This window comes from Pan paniscus, chromosome 1 (genome assembly GCF_029289425.2).
Source record: "Pan paniscus chromosome 1, NHGRI_mPanPan1-v2.0_pri, whole genome shotgun sequence".
Classification (NCBI taxonomy): domain Eukaryota; kingdom Metazoa; phylum Chordata; class Mammalia; order Primates; family Hominidae; genus Pan; species Pan paniscus.
Window position 1 is genome coordinate 13,692,179 of NC_073249.2, and position 16,195 is coordinate 13,708,373.

At 40.0% G+C, this 16,195-nt stretch overlaps 1 protein-coding gene across 3 annotated transcripts in view; it reads left to right on the top strand.

Annotated features, from left to right (window-relative positions):
• B3GALNT2 (beta-1,3-N-acetylgalactosaminyltransferase 2) overlaps positions 1–16,195 on the top strand; it is a 58,858-nt gene that overhangs the window by 20,083 nt on the left and 22,580 nt on the right. For all 3 annotated transcript variants that reach the window (XM_055100242.2, XM_003824497.5, XM_055100276.2), the window contains 3 exons: positions 1,309–1,502; positions 5,809–5,904; positions 14,986–15,096. In XM_055100242.2, the coding sequence (XP_054956217.2) occupies positions 1,309–1,502; positions 5,809–5,904; positions 14,986–15,096 (401 nt within the window). The remainder of the gene's footprint in view (positions 1–1,308; positions 1,503–5,808; positions 5,905–14,985; positions 15,097–16,195) is intronic.

Sequence of the window (16,195 nt, forward strand, 5' to 3'; positions counted from 1 at the left end):
TTTGTAAGTAAATAGGTGTGTGTACAAATATTTTTAACTGATGGTGTTGTGTAGTCAGCAAAATTTGAAAACCACAGCTCTAAAAGATACAAAGAACTTTGATATAATCTTTTAAAATAGGGTTTTATATTATTAAAGTAGCACTGATATTCCCTGCCTATGAACTGCTTTATTTAATGTATTCTGATTCATTTATGGTAATTAGAAAATTTATTTGAAGGCTGGGCACAGTGGCTCATGCCTGTAATCCCAGCACTTTGGGAGGCTGAGGCGGGAGGATTGCAGTTCAAGACCAGCCTGGGTAACATGATGAGACCCCCATCTCTACAAAAAATCAGCAAGGCCTGGTGGTGTGTGCCTGCGGTCCCAGCTACTCAGGAGGCTGAGGCAGGAGGATCCCTTGAGCAAAGGAGGTTGAGACTGCAATAAGCCATGTTCATGCCACTGCACTGCAGCCTGGGTGACTGGGTGACTGTCTCAAAAAAAGAAATAAAGAAAAGAAAAGAAAAATTATTTGAACTGTTTTGGCACTGATTAGACAGCTGTGAGGGAGTGGAAAGGGGACTGACTTTGGAATCACTAAATGGGACTTGATTCCTGGATCTGCCACTTTCTATGACCTTAGGTGAATTGCTTAATTTTGGGCCTCAGTTTCTTAATATGTAAACTGGAGATAATGCCACAACCACAAGAGTAGTAGTGAAGATGTAAATGTGATGGGAAATGGTACATAGAAGATGGTTCAAAACTGTGTTTGATATGCTTATCTTTTATCAGTGCTGTACAGCAAGAGTTTTTCAGTGTTATTTGAAGTGACTTCAGTTGCTTATTTATACCGTAATAATTGCCTGACGTATCACAAGTATTTTAAATTGCCTAACAAGAAGTAGGATTTTTGGAATTTGCACAGTAAGACCAAATTTACTGATTATTTATGACTACAATCAGTACTGTTTTTCTTATTTCTATTTATCCAACCCTTCCAAATAGATGCCTTCCAGTTGACTTAAATTTAATATCTCCTGTGGCGTTTATACATATATATGCACACATTTATGCAAAAAGCTATTAAAGCAGTTCTGATAATTAACTTACTTAGATGTGGCTGAAAACTTTATTCTTAAATTTCAAAAATGTTTATATAGAAGCAGCCATTTTTCTCAAGCATTTTTTAAAAATTCCTGCCATTTGTGAATTATATAGCAAATGATTACCTAGGTTTTGGCATTAAGCCCACTTCACTACTTCTTACTAGTAAAACAAAGGATTACATTTGTTCAATTATATAAACCTGTTCTCATTACTTAGTTTTGAATCAGGAAATTGAAGCGTTCAGTCTGTCCGAAGACACTTCATCGGGGCTGCCTGAGGATCGAGTTGTCAGCGTGAGTTTCCGAGTTCTCTACCCCATCGTTATTACCAGTCTTGGAGTGTTCTACGATGCCAATGATGTGGGTTTCCAGAGGAACATCACTGTCAAACTTTATCAGGCAGAACAAGAGGTATGCACTGCTCTGTACAGGTTTTTTCTCTTTTTTCTTTTTCAAAAACATCAACTTTTCCTTGTGACATACAGTAAGTAGATTGGAAGACTATAATTCTCTCTGGTTGAGAGACTTTCACCTTTCTTCCCCTATTGACTAAATACACTGTAGTGTGATATAAGACTGGTTTGGGGATAGATTATCTGTGAATAAATGTGCTATATCTAGAAGAGAAGGAGTTGACTAGATTAGAAATCTCCAACCTAAAATTCCCTAAAACCTAGGGAATTTCAAAAGTTGGTAATGGATATAAAAAAAGTTTAGGATTCTTAGGATAAGTGAGTATTATTGCCTCTTACTTCCAACTGTATAAGTCTGTAATACAAGGCTAATAACTGCTTCAAATCTTTTTTGTAATAAGGATATAGAGGGAATAAAAGTTATTCTTTTACAGAAAACAGAAAACCACTGAGGTTTCTCTATTCCCGATATGTAGGGAAATCTGATTTGTTCACAGAGTGCATGTGAAGGAGTAGCATGGAAATGTATTTGAAGGATCTGTTTTTTAGTTTTAAACATGAAGAAAACTTGAAGGAATTATTCGGTAAACCCTATAGCCACTAACTACATTCTACAACAATTATCGTTTTCCTGTATGTGGTTTATTACTCCTAAGTAGCTGGGATTACAGGTGCATGCCACCACACCTGGCTAATTTTTGTATTTTTAGTAAAGACGGGATTTTGCCATGTGGGCTAGGCTGGTGTCAAACTCCTGACCTCAAGTGATCTGCCCTTCTCGGCCTCCCAGAGTGCTGCCTCAGCCTCCCAAGTAGCCTCCCAAAGTGCTGGGATTACAGGCGTGAGGCACTGCACCAGGCCTGGTGTGCTTTTTGTCTGTTTTGTTCAGGGCGTGCTACATGTTTCTTCAATCTGTAAATGTATGTCTTTTACCAAATTTGGGGGATTTTCAACTATTAATGTCTTCAGAACCTTTTCTGACTTCGCTCGCTCTCTCTATTCCTCCTGGGATTCCAATTACATGTATGTTAGATCTTTTGGTATTGTCCTGCAGATCACAAGACTGTTCATTTTTTTCAGTGTTTTTTCTCTTTTCTAATGTAGATAACTTCTGTTCATCTGTATTCAAGTTTAGTGACTCTTCTGTCATCTCAAATCTGAAGTTAAGCCTATCCAATGAATTTTTTATTTTAGATTTATTTTAAATATTATACTTTTTAGTGCTTCAGTTTCCATTTAGTTCTTTTTTACTGTTTCTATTTCTCTAAAATTTCCTATGTGTTCATTGTTTGAGAATATTTTTCTCTACAGCTTTGACCATAGTTATAACAGCAGCTTTAAAATCTGTGTACGCTTATTCTGAGTCATCTCAGCGTCTGTCTTTATTGATTATTATCTTTCCTCTAAAATATGGGTAACATTTTTCTGTTTTATGTCTAGTATTTTGGGGGGTTTTTTGGTTTGGGTTTTGGTTTTTTTGTTGTTGTTTGACAGGGTCTCGCTCTTTTACCTGGGCTGGAGTGCAGTGGCACAGTCGTGGTTCACTGCAGCCTTAAACTCCTGGGCTCAAGCCCATCTCAGCCTCTTGAGTAGCTGGGACTACATGCCTGTGCCACCATACCCAGCTACTTATAAAATTTTTTGTAGAGCAGGGTCTCGCCATGTTGCCCAGGCTGGTGTCAAACTCTTAGCCTCAAGTGATCCTCCTGCCTTGACTTCCCAAAGTGCTGGGATTACAGGTTTGAGCCACCAAACCTGGCCCTTATCTTTGCATTGTATCCTAGATATTGTAAATAATTCATTGTAGGAACTCTGGATCCTATTATATTCCTCAGAGTATTGATTTTTTTTTGTTTTAGCAGGCAGCTAAATTGGCTGGACACAGACTGTAAACATTGTCTCACTTGCGGTGAGAAACAGCTAAAATCTCTATTCAGTTTCTCTGGCCTTGGATGGGCTACTTGGGTTCTGCCTTGTATGTGTATTTCATGAGTCAGCCACAGATTTGGGTAGAGTTTATATGAAGAATTTATGGTTCTCTCTCTCTGTGATCCTTTCCTTTCTGGGAGGTTCCCCCTAATGCCTTTTATTAATTGATGTGTTTGCCCCAACTCTGTCCTCTTAATTTTCAAGCAGAAGGACTACAGATTTTCATTCAAATTTCTAGTTGCCCTAGAGTTGTATCCTCAGACAAAGAGTCAAGAAGTGGGGTAGGGAGGAGATGCATATTTGGAGCCTTTTCCTTCTTCCAAGTACTGATTCTTCTCTAGTTTCTGCCTGTTTGTTTGAATTCCAGTGCCTTCAAATCATTGTTTTTTATGTTTCATCCAGAGTTCATAGTTATTATCTATAGGAGAATTGGTCTGATATTACTGGCAGCAGAACTCTGTTCAGTTTTTTAAAATGTGTTTGTATTATTAATGTTGATTATTAGCAATGAGTATAATGTTAGAGACTCACCAATAAACATACAAATAAATTTGAGATTAAATTTTTTTTGTAATTTGCCCTGTTCTTCCTCTAAATAATCTGTCTTGTTTGTTGATGTGTTTATAGACATAAATATAAGACAGAGGGAAGAGTAGGATTTCTACTGATGATGCCAGCTATAATGATTAGTGAGAAGAGCTTTGTATACTCAACTATAGGAGTCCATATATGATTGTAGTTAACAGTTTCATTGATACTGAAGATCAAATAGGTAATTGAAATAGCAGTACTCTGAGTATCACTGTTATCTAGAAATTAGAATTAATCTTGAATTTTTTTGATACACTTGTTTATCTTAGTATATATAGTTTTAAAAAAAAACTATCAGCCAGGCGCAATGGCTCACGCCTGTAATCCCAGCATTTTGGGAGGGCAAGGCAGATGGATTGCTTCAGCCCAGGAGTTAGAGACCAGCCTAGGCAATACAGTGAGACCCCATCTCTACAAAAAATTAAGAAAATAGGCAGGCGTGGTAGCATTTGCTTACAGTCCCAGCTACTTGGTAGGTTGAGGTGGGAGGATCACTTGAGCCCAGGAGGTCGAGGCTGCATTACAGTGAGCCGTGATTGCACCACTCACTCCAGCCTAGGTGACAGAGTGAGACTCTCTCAAAAAACAAAACTATAGTGTGCAAGTTATCAATCAAGTAGTTTGGTTCAGACATACAATATTTTGATCATGTCGATATAACTTCTAGTTGCCATATTTTTAACCAGGGAGGAGTTAATCTTTGTCCTCAAGGAAGGACTAGTCTAAGATGGATGCTAATGGGTTCGTGGGTAGTCACGATGCAAAAACTATTCTTATACTGCATTGCTAAGAACTGGTGTTCATGAAAGAAATAGACATAATCCATTGAAATGTGCTTAATTTTGAACCCCTGCATGGTTTTAAGAGCTTAACAGAAGTTTCCCCTATGGTTAAGTTGGTATATAAGAATAGGCATGAGAATGAGGAAATGTTGCCTGGAAGAAATGGGAGGACCCAAGAAAACGATAGACATAGTGAAAATCAGTCCGTTTTTTTTTTGTTTTTTTGTTTTTTTGTTTTTTTTTTTTGAGACAGAGTCTGGCTCTGCAGTCCAGGCTGGAGTGCAGTGGTGCAGTCTTGGCTCACTGCAGCCTCCACCTCCTGGGTTCAAGCGATTCTCCTGCTTCAGCCTCCTAAGTAGCTGGGACTACAGGTGCCTGCCACCACACCCAGCTAATTTTTGTATTTTTAGTAGAAATTTGGAGTTTCACATGTTGGCCAGGCTGGTCTGGAACTCCTGACCTCGAGTGATCTGCCTGCCTCAGCCTCCCAAAGTGGTGGGATTACAAGCGTGAGCCACTGCACCTGGCCCCAGTCCTCTTTTATATTCCCTTTTTTGTTTTGTTTATATTTTCTTCTGAAGATTCTTTTTGAACGGAGTTTCCTGAGTGCTTTTGTTCCCAGTAAAAATCTGTGTCTTTCAGTTTAGTTTTAACCCTTTGGGGGACTGTTGACACTATAATGTGTTGGCTTCATTTAACAACACTGCTCACTTCCCTGAATATTTTTTCTTTCAAGGTGGGTTTTTTTTTTAAGGTTATGTGGATTATGTTTAGCATTTGAGAATTGCGTGACAACTTTGATTACCTTAAATATCGTTATTTAATAACCATGACTGCACTAGAAAACCCAGTGATGCCAAAACCACAGTAGAACCATGTTAGTGACCGTGGTTAGGGCCATTGTGGATTTAGCTGACCAAGAAGTAAGGTGTTTGAAAACTTTTTGCATATGCAATGTATAACGTGAAGTATTTTTTCTTGTCTTTTTCTCCCAATTTGTAGGAGGCCCTCTTCATTGCTCGCTTCAGTCCTCCAAGCTGTGGTGTGCAGGTGAACAAGCTGTGGTACAAGCCCGTGGAACAGTTCATCTTACCAGAGGTACAGGATGGCAGGAAAAGACTGTAGTACCAATGCAGTCATTCATAGGAGTGGGCGTGTGCTTTCAGGGGCAGGCACTTGATATTTTCTTGTACCAGGGCAGCACTCCAGAGTGATAGATGAAGGTACCAACTGTGGACGGGCTAAAACATAGCACTCTGTATTCAAACCTCCTGAGGACTTCATGAGGCCTCAGAGGTTCCAAAACCACTTTTTGAAAAACATTGCACGTTTCCGTAGTTTATTTAGTGGAGTAGAGAACTACACAACTGTTTTAATGACAAAGGATGGTGTTGGGTGTGGATTGATGGAAAGACCAGACAGAGATACCGTTTGGGTAAAAATTAAATAATTTGCTTATCTAAAGAATGAAAAGAAAAAAAAGTCAGTGCAGACAGGTTAATGATAGAGATGGGCCATGTTTCCAAGTTAAATAAAATTTCTCCAAAGGGTGAACAGTTGTGGATGATAGCCTGAAAATGTACCTGTCACCTTCTGGGTCCCTCTAGGTCCAGTCATAACTAGATATGCACTAAAGAATGCCTCGCCTGCCAGGTGCCCTCATTAGTCCTGGAGTTAAGCCACACAGTATGGTCGCAGAGTGTGACAGAATCAGGATCAGACATAACAAATTATTCATTCATCAGCTTCAGCCTTTCTAGGCTGTTTTAGTCTAGGCCGAGTACATTCCTGAACTCAGTGCTCTGGAACCACAATCGGGGTCAGTTTCCTAGACATCTCTGGGATTCACTTTAGATCACCTATAGAGTTCATCCCGCAGCATCTCAGCTGGGTTAAGGTGTGGAGGCTAGACAACTGACCGGCCCTGGTGACTAACCAAGAAACTTTTTCCTACCCAGTCTGTGGTGTGCCATTCACAATTTGTTCAGCAATAGGAACCACACATTTTTGTAACATACTATGGGTCTTTGGAATTGAGTACAAGTAGTTGAAACTATGTTAATTCTGTCAGTGTCAAAGGGATCTCCTTTTCATTTGTATCTGAACTTCCATTTTAAAAACTTCTGAATACGCTACTCTCAGCATACTGCTTATAGGATAGCCTGCTCCGCAAAAGCAGTCAAAAAATAAATTAAAAAAAACAAAACGACTTTTAAATAAAAGCCAAACTAAAACAGAGGGGTGGAAAAAAAGGAAAATGCAGATATGCTAAAGGAAAACAAGACTACTAGAATCTCATATTTGGAGATAATCACATTTAACATTTTTGCTTCTATGTGTTATAGTTGCTAGGATTATGCCGTTCATTCTACTTTATAATTTACTTACTTTAACATATCACGAACATCTTTTGATATGCTCTATTATTTGTAATGGCTATATAGAATTACATTGTACGGAAGTATTGTCATTTAACTCTGTATTTGGGTGTTGATAGAGTTTCAATTTTTCGATGTTATGGAAAAGACTGTAGTAAATATCACTGCACCTCTGTTTTATGTGTATAACTGGTTATTTTCTTAGGATGAATTGTTGGGTCGAAGGATATACACATTTTTAAGTCAGATGATTCCTTCCTGGAGGGGAGTTTAGCAATTTGTATCAGTGTGAACAATCATTAGCAATATATGAGAGTGCCTGTTTTCCTACATCCTTTTATTAATTTCACATATGAACTTTTTTCCTTTTTAAGTGCAGTATGTACCATCAAAGTTACCTTTTACTTCAGGAATGGTGGTTCAGGTCGGGCTCAGTGGCTCACACCTGTAATCCCAGCACTTTGGGAGGCCAAGGCAGGTGGATCACAAGGTGAGGAGTTCAAGACCAGCCTGGCCAAGATGGCAAAACCCCGTCTCTACTAAAAATACAAAAATTAGCTGGGTGCAGTGGTAGGCTCCTGTAATCCCAGTTACTCGGGAGGCTGAGGCAGGAGTATCGCTTGAACCCGGGGGACAGGTTGCAGTGAGCCAAGATCGCAACACTGCACTCCAGCCTGGGCCACAGAGTGAGAGACGCCATCTCAAAAAAAAGAATAGTGGTTCAGATACATAGTGTTGGATCTCAGTTTTTGCAGGAAGCCATTCTTTGGTTTGTTCATTCACATGAGGTACTTAATCTCACTGTGTCTATTTCCTCCTCTAAGATGAAGGTGCTACAACACCCATTTCAGATGGTTATTCTGGGGGCTAAATGATTTAACACACGTAGACTGCTTAGAACATGCTGCCATATGCCACGCATTCAGTAGATCAATAGATGTTGTCATTATCATTATACTCCTCATCTGGATTGAGGGGGTCCTATTCTTTAAGAGCAGTGTTTCTTCACCAGGGGCAATTTGCCCTCCGTGCACAGAGCAGTGTATAGAGACACTTTCAGTTGTTAAAACTGGATGTAGGGTGATACTGGCATCTAGTGGGTAAAGGGACAGGGATTCTGCTAAACATCCTGCAGCCACAGGACACCACCCCACCCCCGCCCCAGCAAATAATTATCTGGCCCAAAATGTCGTTGGTGCTGAGGTTGAGAAACTGTATTCCAAAAGAAAGTCACATGGGGTGCAGCAAAGAGGAAGAAAATGAACTTTAATGCTTCAGGCTAATCGCAGTTTTATGGAGTCTGTTCCATTATCTTGGTCAGCCTTATAGAAAGAATTGCAAATTTTGATTAGTTCATAAAAAATATTATTTTCGCTTAGAATGTCCTTGTTCTTAGGAAATACATGCTGAAATACTTAAAGTTAAAAATTCATGATACCTGTATTTTTAAGTGATTCAACAACAGAAAAGTGTGTGTGGAGAGAGAGAGAAAAGGCAAATGTGGCAAAATGTGAACAATTGGTGAGTCTAGGTGATTTGAATGGTGATTTGAACTTTTCTATAGGTTTGAAGCTTTTCAAAATAAAAATTGGGTTGGGGGAGAGGGGTTAACCTTCCTTGCTTGTGTTCAGGATGGTATATCTGGCAGTGGGTACTAATGATGGGAAGTACTCAGCCAAAATAGTGAGTTACCTTTGTAGTTATTAAGACTTTTTTTTCCCCTAATTTTTATTTACTTTTTTTTTTTTTTTTTTTTTTTTGAGACAGGCTCTGGCTCTGCTGCCCAGGCAGGAGTCCAGTGGCATGATCATAGCTCACTGCAGCCTCAACCATATGGGCTCAAATGATTCTCCTACCTCAACCTCATGAGTAGCTAGGACTACAGGCACCTGCCACCAGACCCAACTAAATTTTTTATATCTTTTTTTTTTTTTTGAGACAGCATTTTGCTCTGTCACCCAGGCTGGAGTGCACTGGCATGATTCTGGCTCACTGCAACCTCTGCCTCCCACGTTCAAGTGATTCTCCTGCCCCAGCCTCTCAAGTAGCTGGGATTACAGGCACATGCCACCACACCGGCTAATTTTTGTATTTTTTAGTAGAGACAAGATTTTACCATGTTGGCCAGGCTGGTCTCGAACTCCTGACCCCAGGTGATCCACCTACCTTGGCCTCCCAAAGTGCCGAGATTACAGACATGAGCCACCACGCCTGGCCTAAATTTTTTATTTCTTGTACAGATGGATGTGTCGCTATGTTGGCAGGCTGGTCTTGAACTTCTGGCCTCAAGCAATCCTCTCACCTCCCAAAGGTCTAGGATTACAGGCTTGAGCCACCACACCAGGTCTAGTTTGTTTGTTTGTTTGTTTAGAAACGGAGTCTCGCTCTGTCACCCAGGCGGGAGTGCAGTGGCATGATCTCTGCTCACTGCAACCTCTGCCTCCTGGGTTCAAGCAATTCTCCTGCCTCAGCCTCCTGAGTAGCTGGTACTATAGGCGTGTGCCATCACGCCTGGCTAATTTTTTGTATTTTTAGTACAGACGGGGTTTCACCGTGTTAGCCAGGATGGTCTTGATCTCCTGATCTCATGATCCGCCTGCCTGCCTTGGCCTCCCAAAGTGCTGGGATTACAGGCATGAGCCACTGCTTCTGGCCACCAGGTCTAGTTATTAAGAGTTTTAATGACTATAGCCTTGTGCTTTTTATCTCCCTTCAGGCTTTAGGCTAAATAGACTTGATTTTATTACCTTTATTAATTTTGTATAATATTTTTTTCTTTTAAAAACAAGCAGGCCAGGTGTGGTGTCTCAGGCTTATCCTCCCAGCACTTTGGGAGGCCGAGGCGGGCAGATCATTGAGCCCATGAGTTTGAGACGACCAGCCTGGGCAACTTGATGAAACCCAGTCCCTATTCAAACAACAAAAATAACCACACACACAAAAAGCAAGCAATTATTTAATAGTGGCTATACCTGGTGGGGAGCTAAGATTATGGATGATTTTAATTTTCTTCTTTTTGTATATCTATCTTCTAAATGTTCCATAATAAACATATATTAGCTTTATATAATAGAAAGAAAAAATAAACTTTTAGCAATTAAAAAAATTCTCTCCTGTTGTACAAAATTCTATTTGTGTTGAAAATATGTTTAATTTTAAATCCTTTTTTTTACTGCATCAAGGCCGATTGGGTTTGTTTGCTCGGAAGAATGATAGTGATTGTTTGCTGGCATACCATCAGCAAAGAGTAACAGAAGAGAAGTAGGTAGTGTATTCCATTTGCGAGAGGAAGTTCATCATCGTATTCCCTCCACACTTGGTGATTGCCTGGAGTCACATGTCGGCAGTATAGCTTGTCCAGTAAGCAGGTCGCCTGTAAGGTTTTCATTGTGTAGCTCACTGAAGCATAAATCTCAGTGGGCGTCACAAGTGATTCTTCACAAGTGAAGACTACTGTGTGTTTCTCTTAAAATATTTATGTTTTGGCTGGGCGTGGTGGCTCACATCTGTAATCCCAGCACTTTGGGAGGCCGAGGCGGGTGGATCATGAGGTCAGGAAATCCAGACCATCCTGGCTAACATGGTGAAACCCCATCTCTACTAAAAATACAAAAAATTAGCCAGGTGTGGTGGCGCATGCCCGTAGTCCCAGCTACCAGAAGGCTGAGGCAGGAGAATCACTTGAACCTGGGAGGCAGAGGTTGTAGTGAGCCAAGATCATACTACTGCACTCCAGCCTGAGTGACAGAGACAGAGCGAGACTCCGTCTCAAAAAAGAAAAAAAAAAAAAAATATATATATATATATATCTCTAATTTTATGTTGTCCTTAATGGTACAGTTGGAACCTGTAACTAATTTCAGTAAAAAGCAGACTATTTTTGTTCACCTAAGTCACTAGCGACGTTATTGTTAGCATTATGGACACTTACATCCTTAGACAGAATTTCACTCCTGTTGCCCAGGCTGGAGTGCAATGGCTCAATCTCGGCTCACTGCATCCTCCACCTCCCAGGTTCAAATGATTCTCCTGCCTCAGCCTCCTGAATAGCTGGGATTACGAGTGCCCGCCACCACACCTGGCTAATTTTTTTTATTTTTAATAGAGACAGGGTTTCACCATGTTGGCCAGGCTGGTTTTGAACTCCTGACCTCAGGTGATCCACCCACCTCGGCCTCCCAAAGTGCTGGGATTACAGGTGTGAGCCACCGTGCCCAGCCTATATCCTTATTTTTTGTGAAGGTTGAAATTCTTTATATATAGTCATTTCTCCAATCCACAAGAAGTTGTTAATGTTTATAGGCACAGAAGTACTGTCTATATTTAAGCTACTCTGTTGTTTGGATGAGAAATTAGAAGCTTTATGGAAAAGAATTGATGCGTGAAAGGAGTTACAGACAGCTTGCTTATGTTATGGGAGAGATAGATATGATAGCTCATTTTTCCAACCTGTATCATGCTATTTTTTCCCAACTTTTATTTTGGTTTTTATGATCTTAGTAGGGAATTGCCATAAACAAGTTGTTTTGGATCTTAAGAGATACCTGGCTTCATAATTGCCTTACATCAGAATAAATAGTAGGTGTATGAGAGCAGAGGTGAGGAATAGAAATTAAACTGTGTTGTGGAGCAGAAACAGGTTTAGGAGACAGGTGGAAGATAAAGCTTCTTCCTTGCTTAGTAACAAAACAGCTGATGGGTTATTTAAGTTCCATGAGTAAGTCAAGATGATTTGGGAGGACTAGGGAATTTTTCTGGTAACTATTCAATTACTCATTGAATTTGTTTGTTGTATCATAGCCTAGTCACAGACAAAATGGAGTTGGGTGCCAGGAAGGACCCACTGTGAAATAGCATGTCACATGTCATGTCAATTGAATGGACAGTACAGAGAATTACTCGTTTTATCATCATCTTTTCTAGATTTGTAGTTTCAAGGTGAGGATTTTTATCTGGTCACTATAGTTTTTACTTTTGGTATGATTCATTATTTCCTTTTTGCTTTCCTCTTAAATATTAATCATTAGGATTTGCTACCTAGCCTTCTGTTTTATTTTACTCATTCTTCCCAGGCAATTTCATTCATTACTGCCTGTATGCTGAAGGCTGTTAAATCTATAATTACAGCCCCAGCATCCCTTGTGAACTCCAGACATGCTTTGAGTTGCCTCCTGAACTTCTCCACTTGAATGTCCCATGGGCATTCTAATGGTAACATTGTCTCCATCCCATCTGTTCTCATCGCCTGTATTTTTAATCTTGGGTAACCATCTCCTTTTCCTCAAGTCACCTAAACCAGAATCATGAGAGTTATCTTCACTCTCATGTCCAGGTACTCACCAAGTCCTGTCAGTTCCTTATCCTAAGTATATATGCTATCAATCCTTCCAAACTCTATCACTATTAAAGTTTTAGAAGAAAAATACATTAGCTGAATACAGAGTGATAAACTGCCTGAGGAATCCAGACTCTTGGAATATTTTTATCTGTTTTGGAGGAGGAAAAAAATATTATTTCTTTTAAAAAAGGAAAGAAAGGAAGGGAAAGGTTGGGTGGTGGCTCACGCCCGTAATCCTAGCACTTTGGGAGGCTGAGGCAGGCAGATCACTAGGTCAGGAGTTCAAGACCAGCCTGGCCAACATGGTGAAACCCCATCTCTACTGAAAATACAAAAATTAGCTAGGCATGGTGGCACATTCCTGTAATCCCAGCTACTTGGGAGGCTGAGGCAGGAGAATCACTTGAACCAGGACCTGGGAGGTGGGGTTTGCAGTGAGCAGAGATCACGCCACTGCACTCCAGCCTGGGCTACAGAGTGAGACTCCGTCTCAAAAAAATAAAAATAAAAAAAAAGAAAAAGTTTATATCACTCTGTACAGAGGGAAAAAAATGTTTATAAACCACTGACCTAGCTTATCAGACAAATTGAATTTTGTATGGTTTCCCTATACTGCTGGCTAAAATGAGACATTATTGTAAAGTACTTTATCCCTTCATTTTAACATGAAAGTTTTTAGAGTATTAGAGCTATATCTTTCATTTAATCCTCTATACTATAGTCAATTCTGGTTGATTTTTAGTTCCACATTATTTATTCAGCAAACATTTTGAGTTGTCAGTCATGTCAGGCCAGGCTCGATGCTGGGGATGCAGTGGTTGATCAGGCAAGCTCCTTCCTGTTCTCAAGGTGTTTGTCTTCTAGTAGAGGCAGTTAGTTTAATAATAAAATAAAATAAATATCAGAGTGATAAATGGTATTAATAAGATAAAACAGGTTGATGTGATAGAAGTTGGGAGTTGGAGCCTTCTGGAGGACATCTGGAGAAAGCCTCTCGGAGGAGAAGGTAGTGGAGCTGAGACCTGAGCAGGACTAAGGAGCCAGCTGTGCACAGAATTAAAAATGGGATCATGGAGAAATTAGAAGACATTAAGATTTCAATATATATCAGACCTTGGGACAGGGGGCATAGCTCTCTAAGCTCAGAATTTAATAGTAATAATCACAAAGGAAAAGTTTGTCAGATTTGCCAAGGTGAAATTTATGGACTTCTGAATTTCAAAAATAGCATTAAGTAGCAAATGAAAAACTATTTTAGCATATAAAATGTGCACAGGATTAAGATAATTACTTTATTAAAAGCTTGCATAGATGAACAAGAAAAATAGAAAACTCAGAGGGCAGATGGCAAAGCAGCATGATAAGGCAGTCCTCAGAAGAGAACATGCAATTCATAAACATCACTAGGAATCAGAAATCCAACTAAGCCAATCATTTTTTTTTTTTTTTTTTTAATTCAGGCAGGGCGCCGTGGCTCATGCCTGTAATCCCAGCACTTTGGGAGGCCAAGGCGGGCAGATCACTTGAGGTCAGGAGTTCCAGACCAGCCTGGCCAACATGGCGAAACCCTGTCTCTACTAAATATCCAAAAATTAACCGGGCGTGATAGTGAGCGCCTGTAATCCCAGCTACGCGGGAGGCTGAAGCAAGAGAATCGCTTAAACCTGGAGAGTGAAGGTTGCAGTGAGCCATGATTGCACCATTGCACTCCAGCCTGGGTGGCAGAGCGAGGCTCTGTGTCAAAAACTGAAAAATAAATCCAACTAAATGAGGAATCATTTTGTAAAAATCTAGTATATTAGGTTAAACTTTTGTTTACTAGTATCCCATACCAGGGAGAATACAGTGCAGTTGTCATTCTCATACATTGCTGATAACCCTATAAATTAGTAAAAGTTGCTTTCAAAAAGCAGTTGGTGGTGTATACCAAAATCCATAAAAAATATCTCTTTCTTGTCCCAGTAATTTCACCTCTGGGAATGTAAGTACAAAACAAATTGTTAGGAGTAAATAAACATGTACACCAAAACATACCTACATTATTTTAGTAGATACTTAGTAGATATTTTAGTAGACATTTAGTAGCAACCAAATGTCTAACAGTAGGGGAAAATGAGTAAATCAGGATGTATCTGCTCATTGGGATGTTATACACACATGAGGAAGAATGGTTGTGACAGCTGCAACAACATAAGGAAATGCTTTTGATACAATGGGAAATGGCAAACAGCAGTATGCAAAATTGTGTATATACTCTTTGTAATTGGTTTTTTATATGTGCATGGAAAAAACGGTCAAGGATACACACCAAACGCTAACAGTGGTATGTCAGAGTTATGGGGTGAAAATTTTAAATGATATGTTTTGGGAAAAATTTTCTCTAAAAATCTTGCCTGAAAGCATACTTAAAACCTAAATGACAGCAATAAGGAAATTGACTCACTATTCATCTTTCTACAAAAGAGCTTTGAAGGTACAATCGTGTGGGAGAGCCAAGACCTCCACGGCCTTGTGTCAAGAAATCTCCACAAAGTGACAGTGAATGATGGAGGGGGAGTTCTCAGAGTCATTACAGTAAGTCATTTTTTTTTAAGGTTTAATTGCGTATTTTAGCTTCTTTTTAATATATAAAATTGTTCTAAAATTTACCTTAGAGCCCAGGCAGCATGGAGCAATGATTCTTGTGTGTTTTACAACATATATAGTAGCAAATGTTGTTGTCTTCATAGTAAAGGCAAAAACTCAAATATGATCCTGTAACTCCAGCGTTAGTGAGTTTACAGTTTTGCTTTAAGATTGATGCATTTTTAAAATGCAATATTTTATTTCTCTTTTTTTTTTTTTTTTTGAGAGGGTCTCGCTTTGTTGCCCAGGCTGGGGTGCAGTAGCACGATCACAGCTCACTGCAGCCTCCACCTCCTGGCTTAAACAATCCTCCCACGGAGCTGGGGCTACAGGTGCGCACCACTACACCCAGCTAACTTTTTGTGTTTTTTGTAGAGATGGGGTTTCACCATGTTGCCTAGGCTGGTTGCAAACTTCTGGGCTCAAGTGATCCGCCCACCTACGCTTCCCAAAGTTCTGTATTACAGGCATGAGCCACTGCACCTGGCCTATTTCTCAGTAATTTTTAAGTTAGCATTCTTTAAGAATACTTGCTCAGTAGTATTCAGAGTATTTACTATCTCACCTTGAAAATAAAACCTCAGTTAAAATACTATAATTAGCCAGTTGCGGTGGCTCATGCCAATAATCCCAGAACTTTAGGAGGCTGAGGCAGGTGGATCACTTGAGGCCAGGAGTTTAACACCAGCCTGGGCAACATAGCAAGACCCCATCTGTACTAAAAATACAAAAACTTAGCCAGGCATGGTGGCGCATGCCTGGAATCCCAGCTACTCAGGTGGCTGAGGCATGAGAATTGCTTGAACCTAGGAGGCAGAAGTTCCAGTGAGCTGAGATCACACCACTGCACTCCAGCCTGGGTGGCAGAGTGAGACTCTGTCTCAAAAAAAAAAAAAAAAAAAAAAACTACTATAGATAAAAATATTGGAAAATAAGGTGGGGTGTGCTGGCTTATGCCTGTAATCCAAGCACTTTGGGAGGCTAAGGTGGGTGGACCACTGGAGGTCAGGAGGTCAAGACCAGCCTGGCCAACATGGTGAAACCCCGT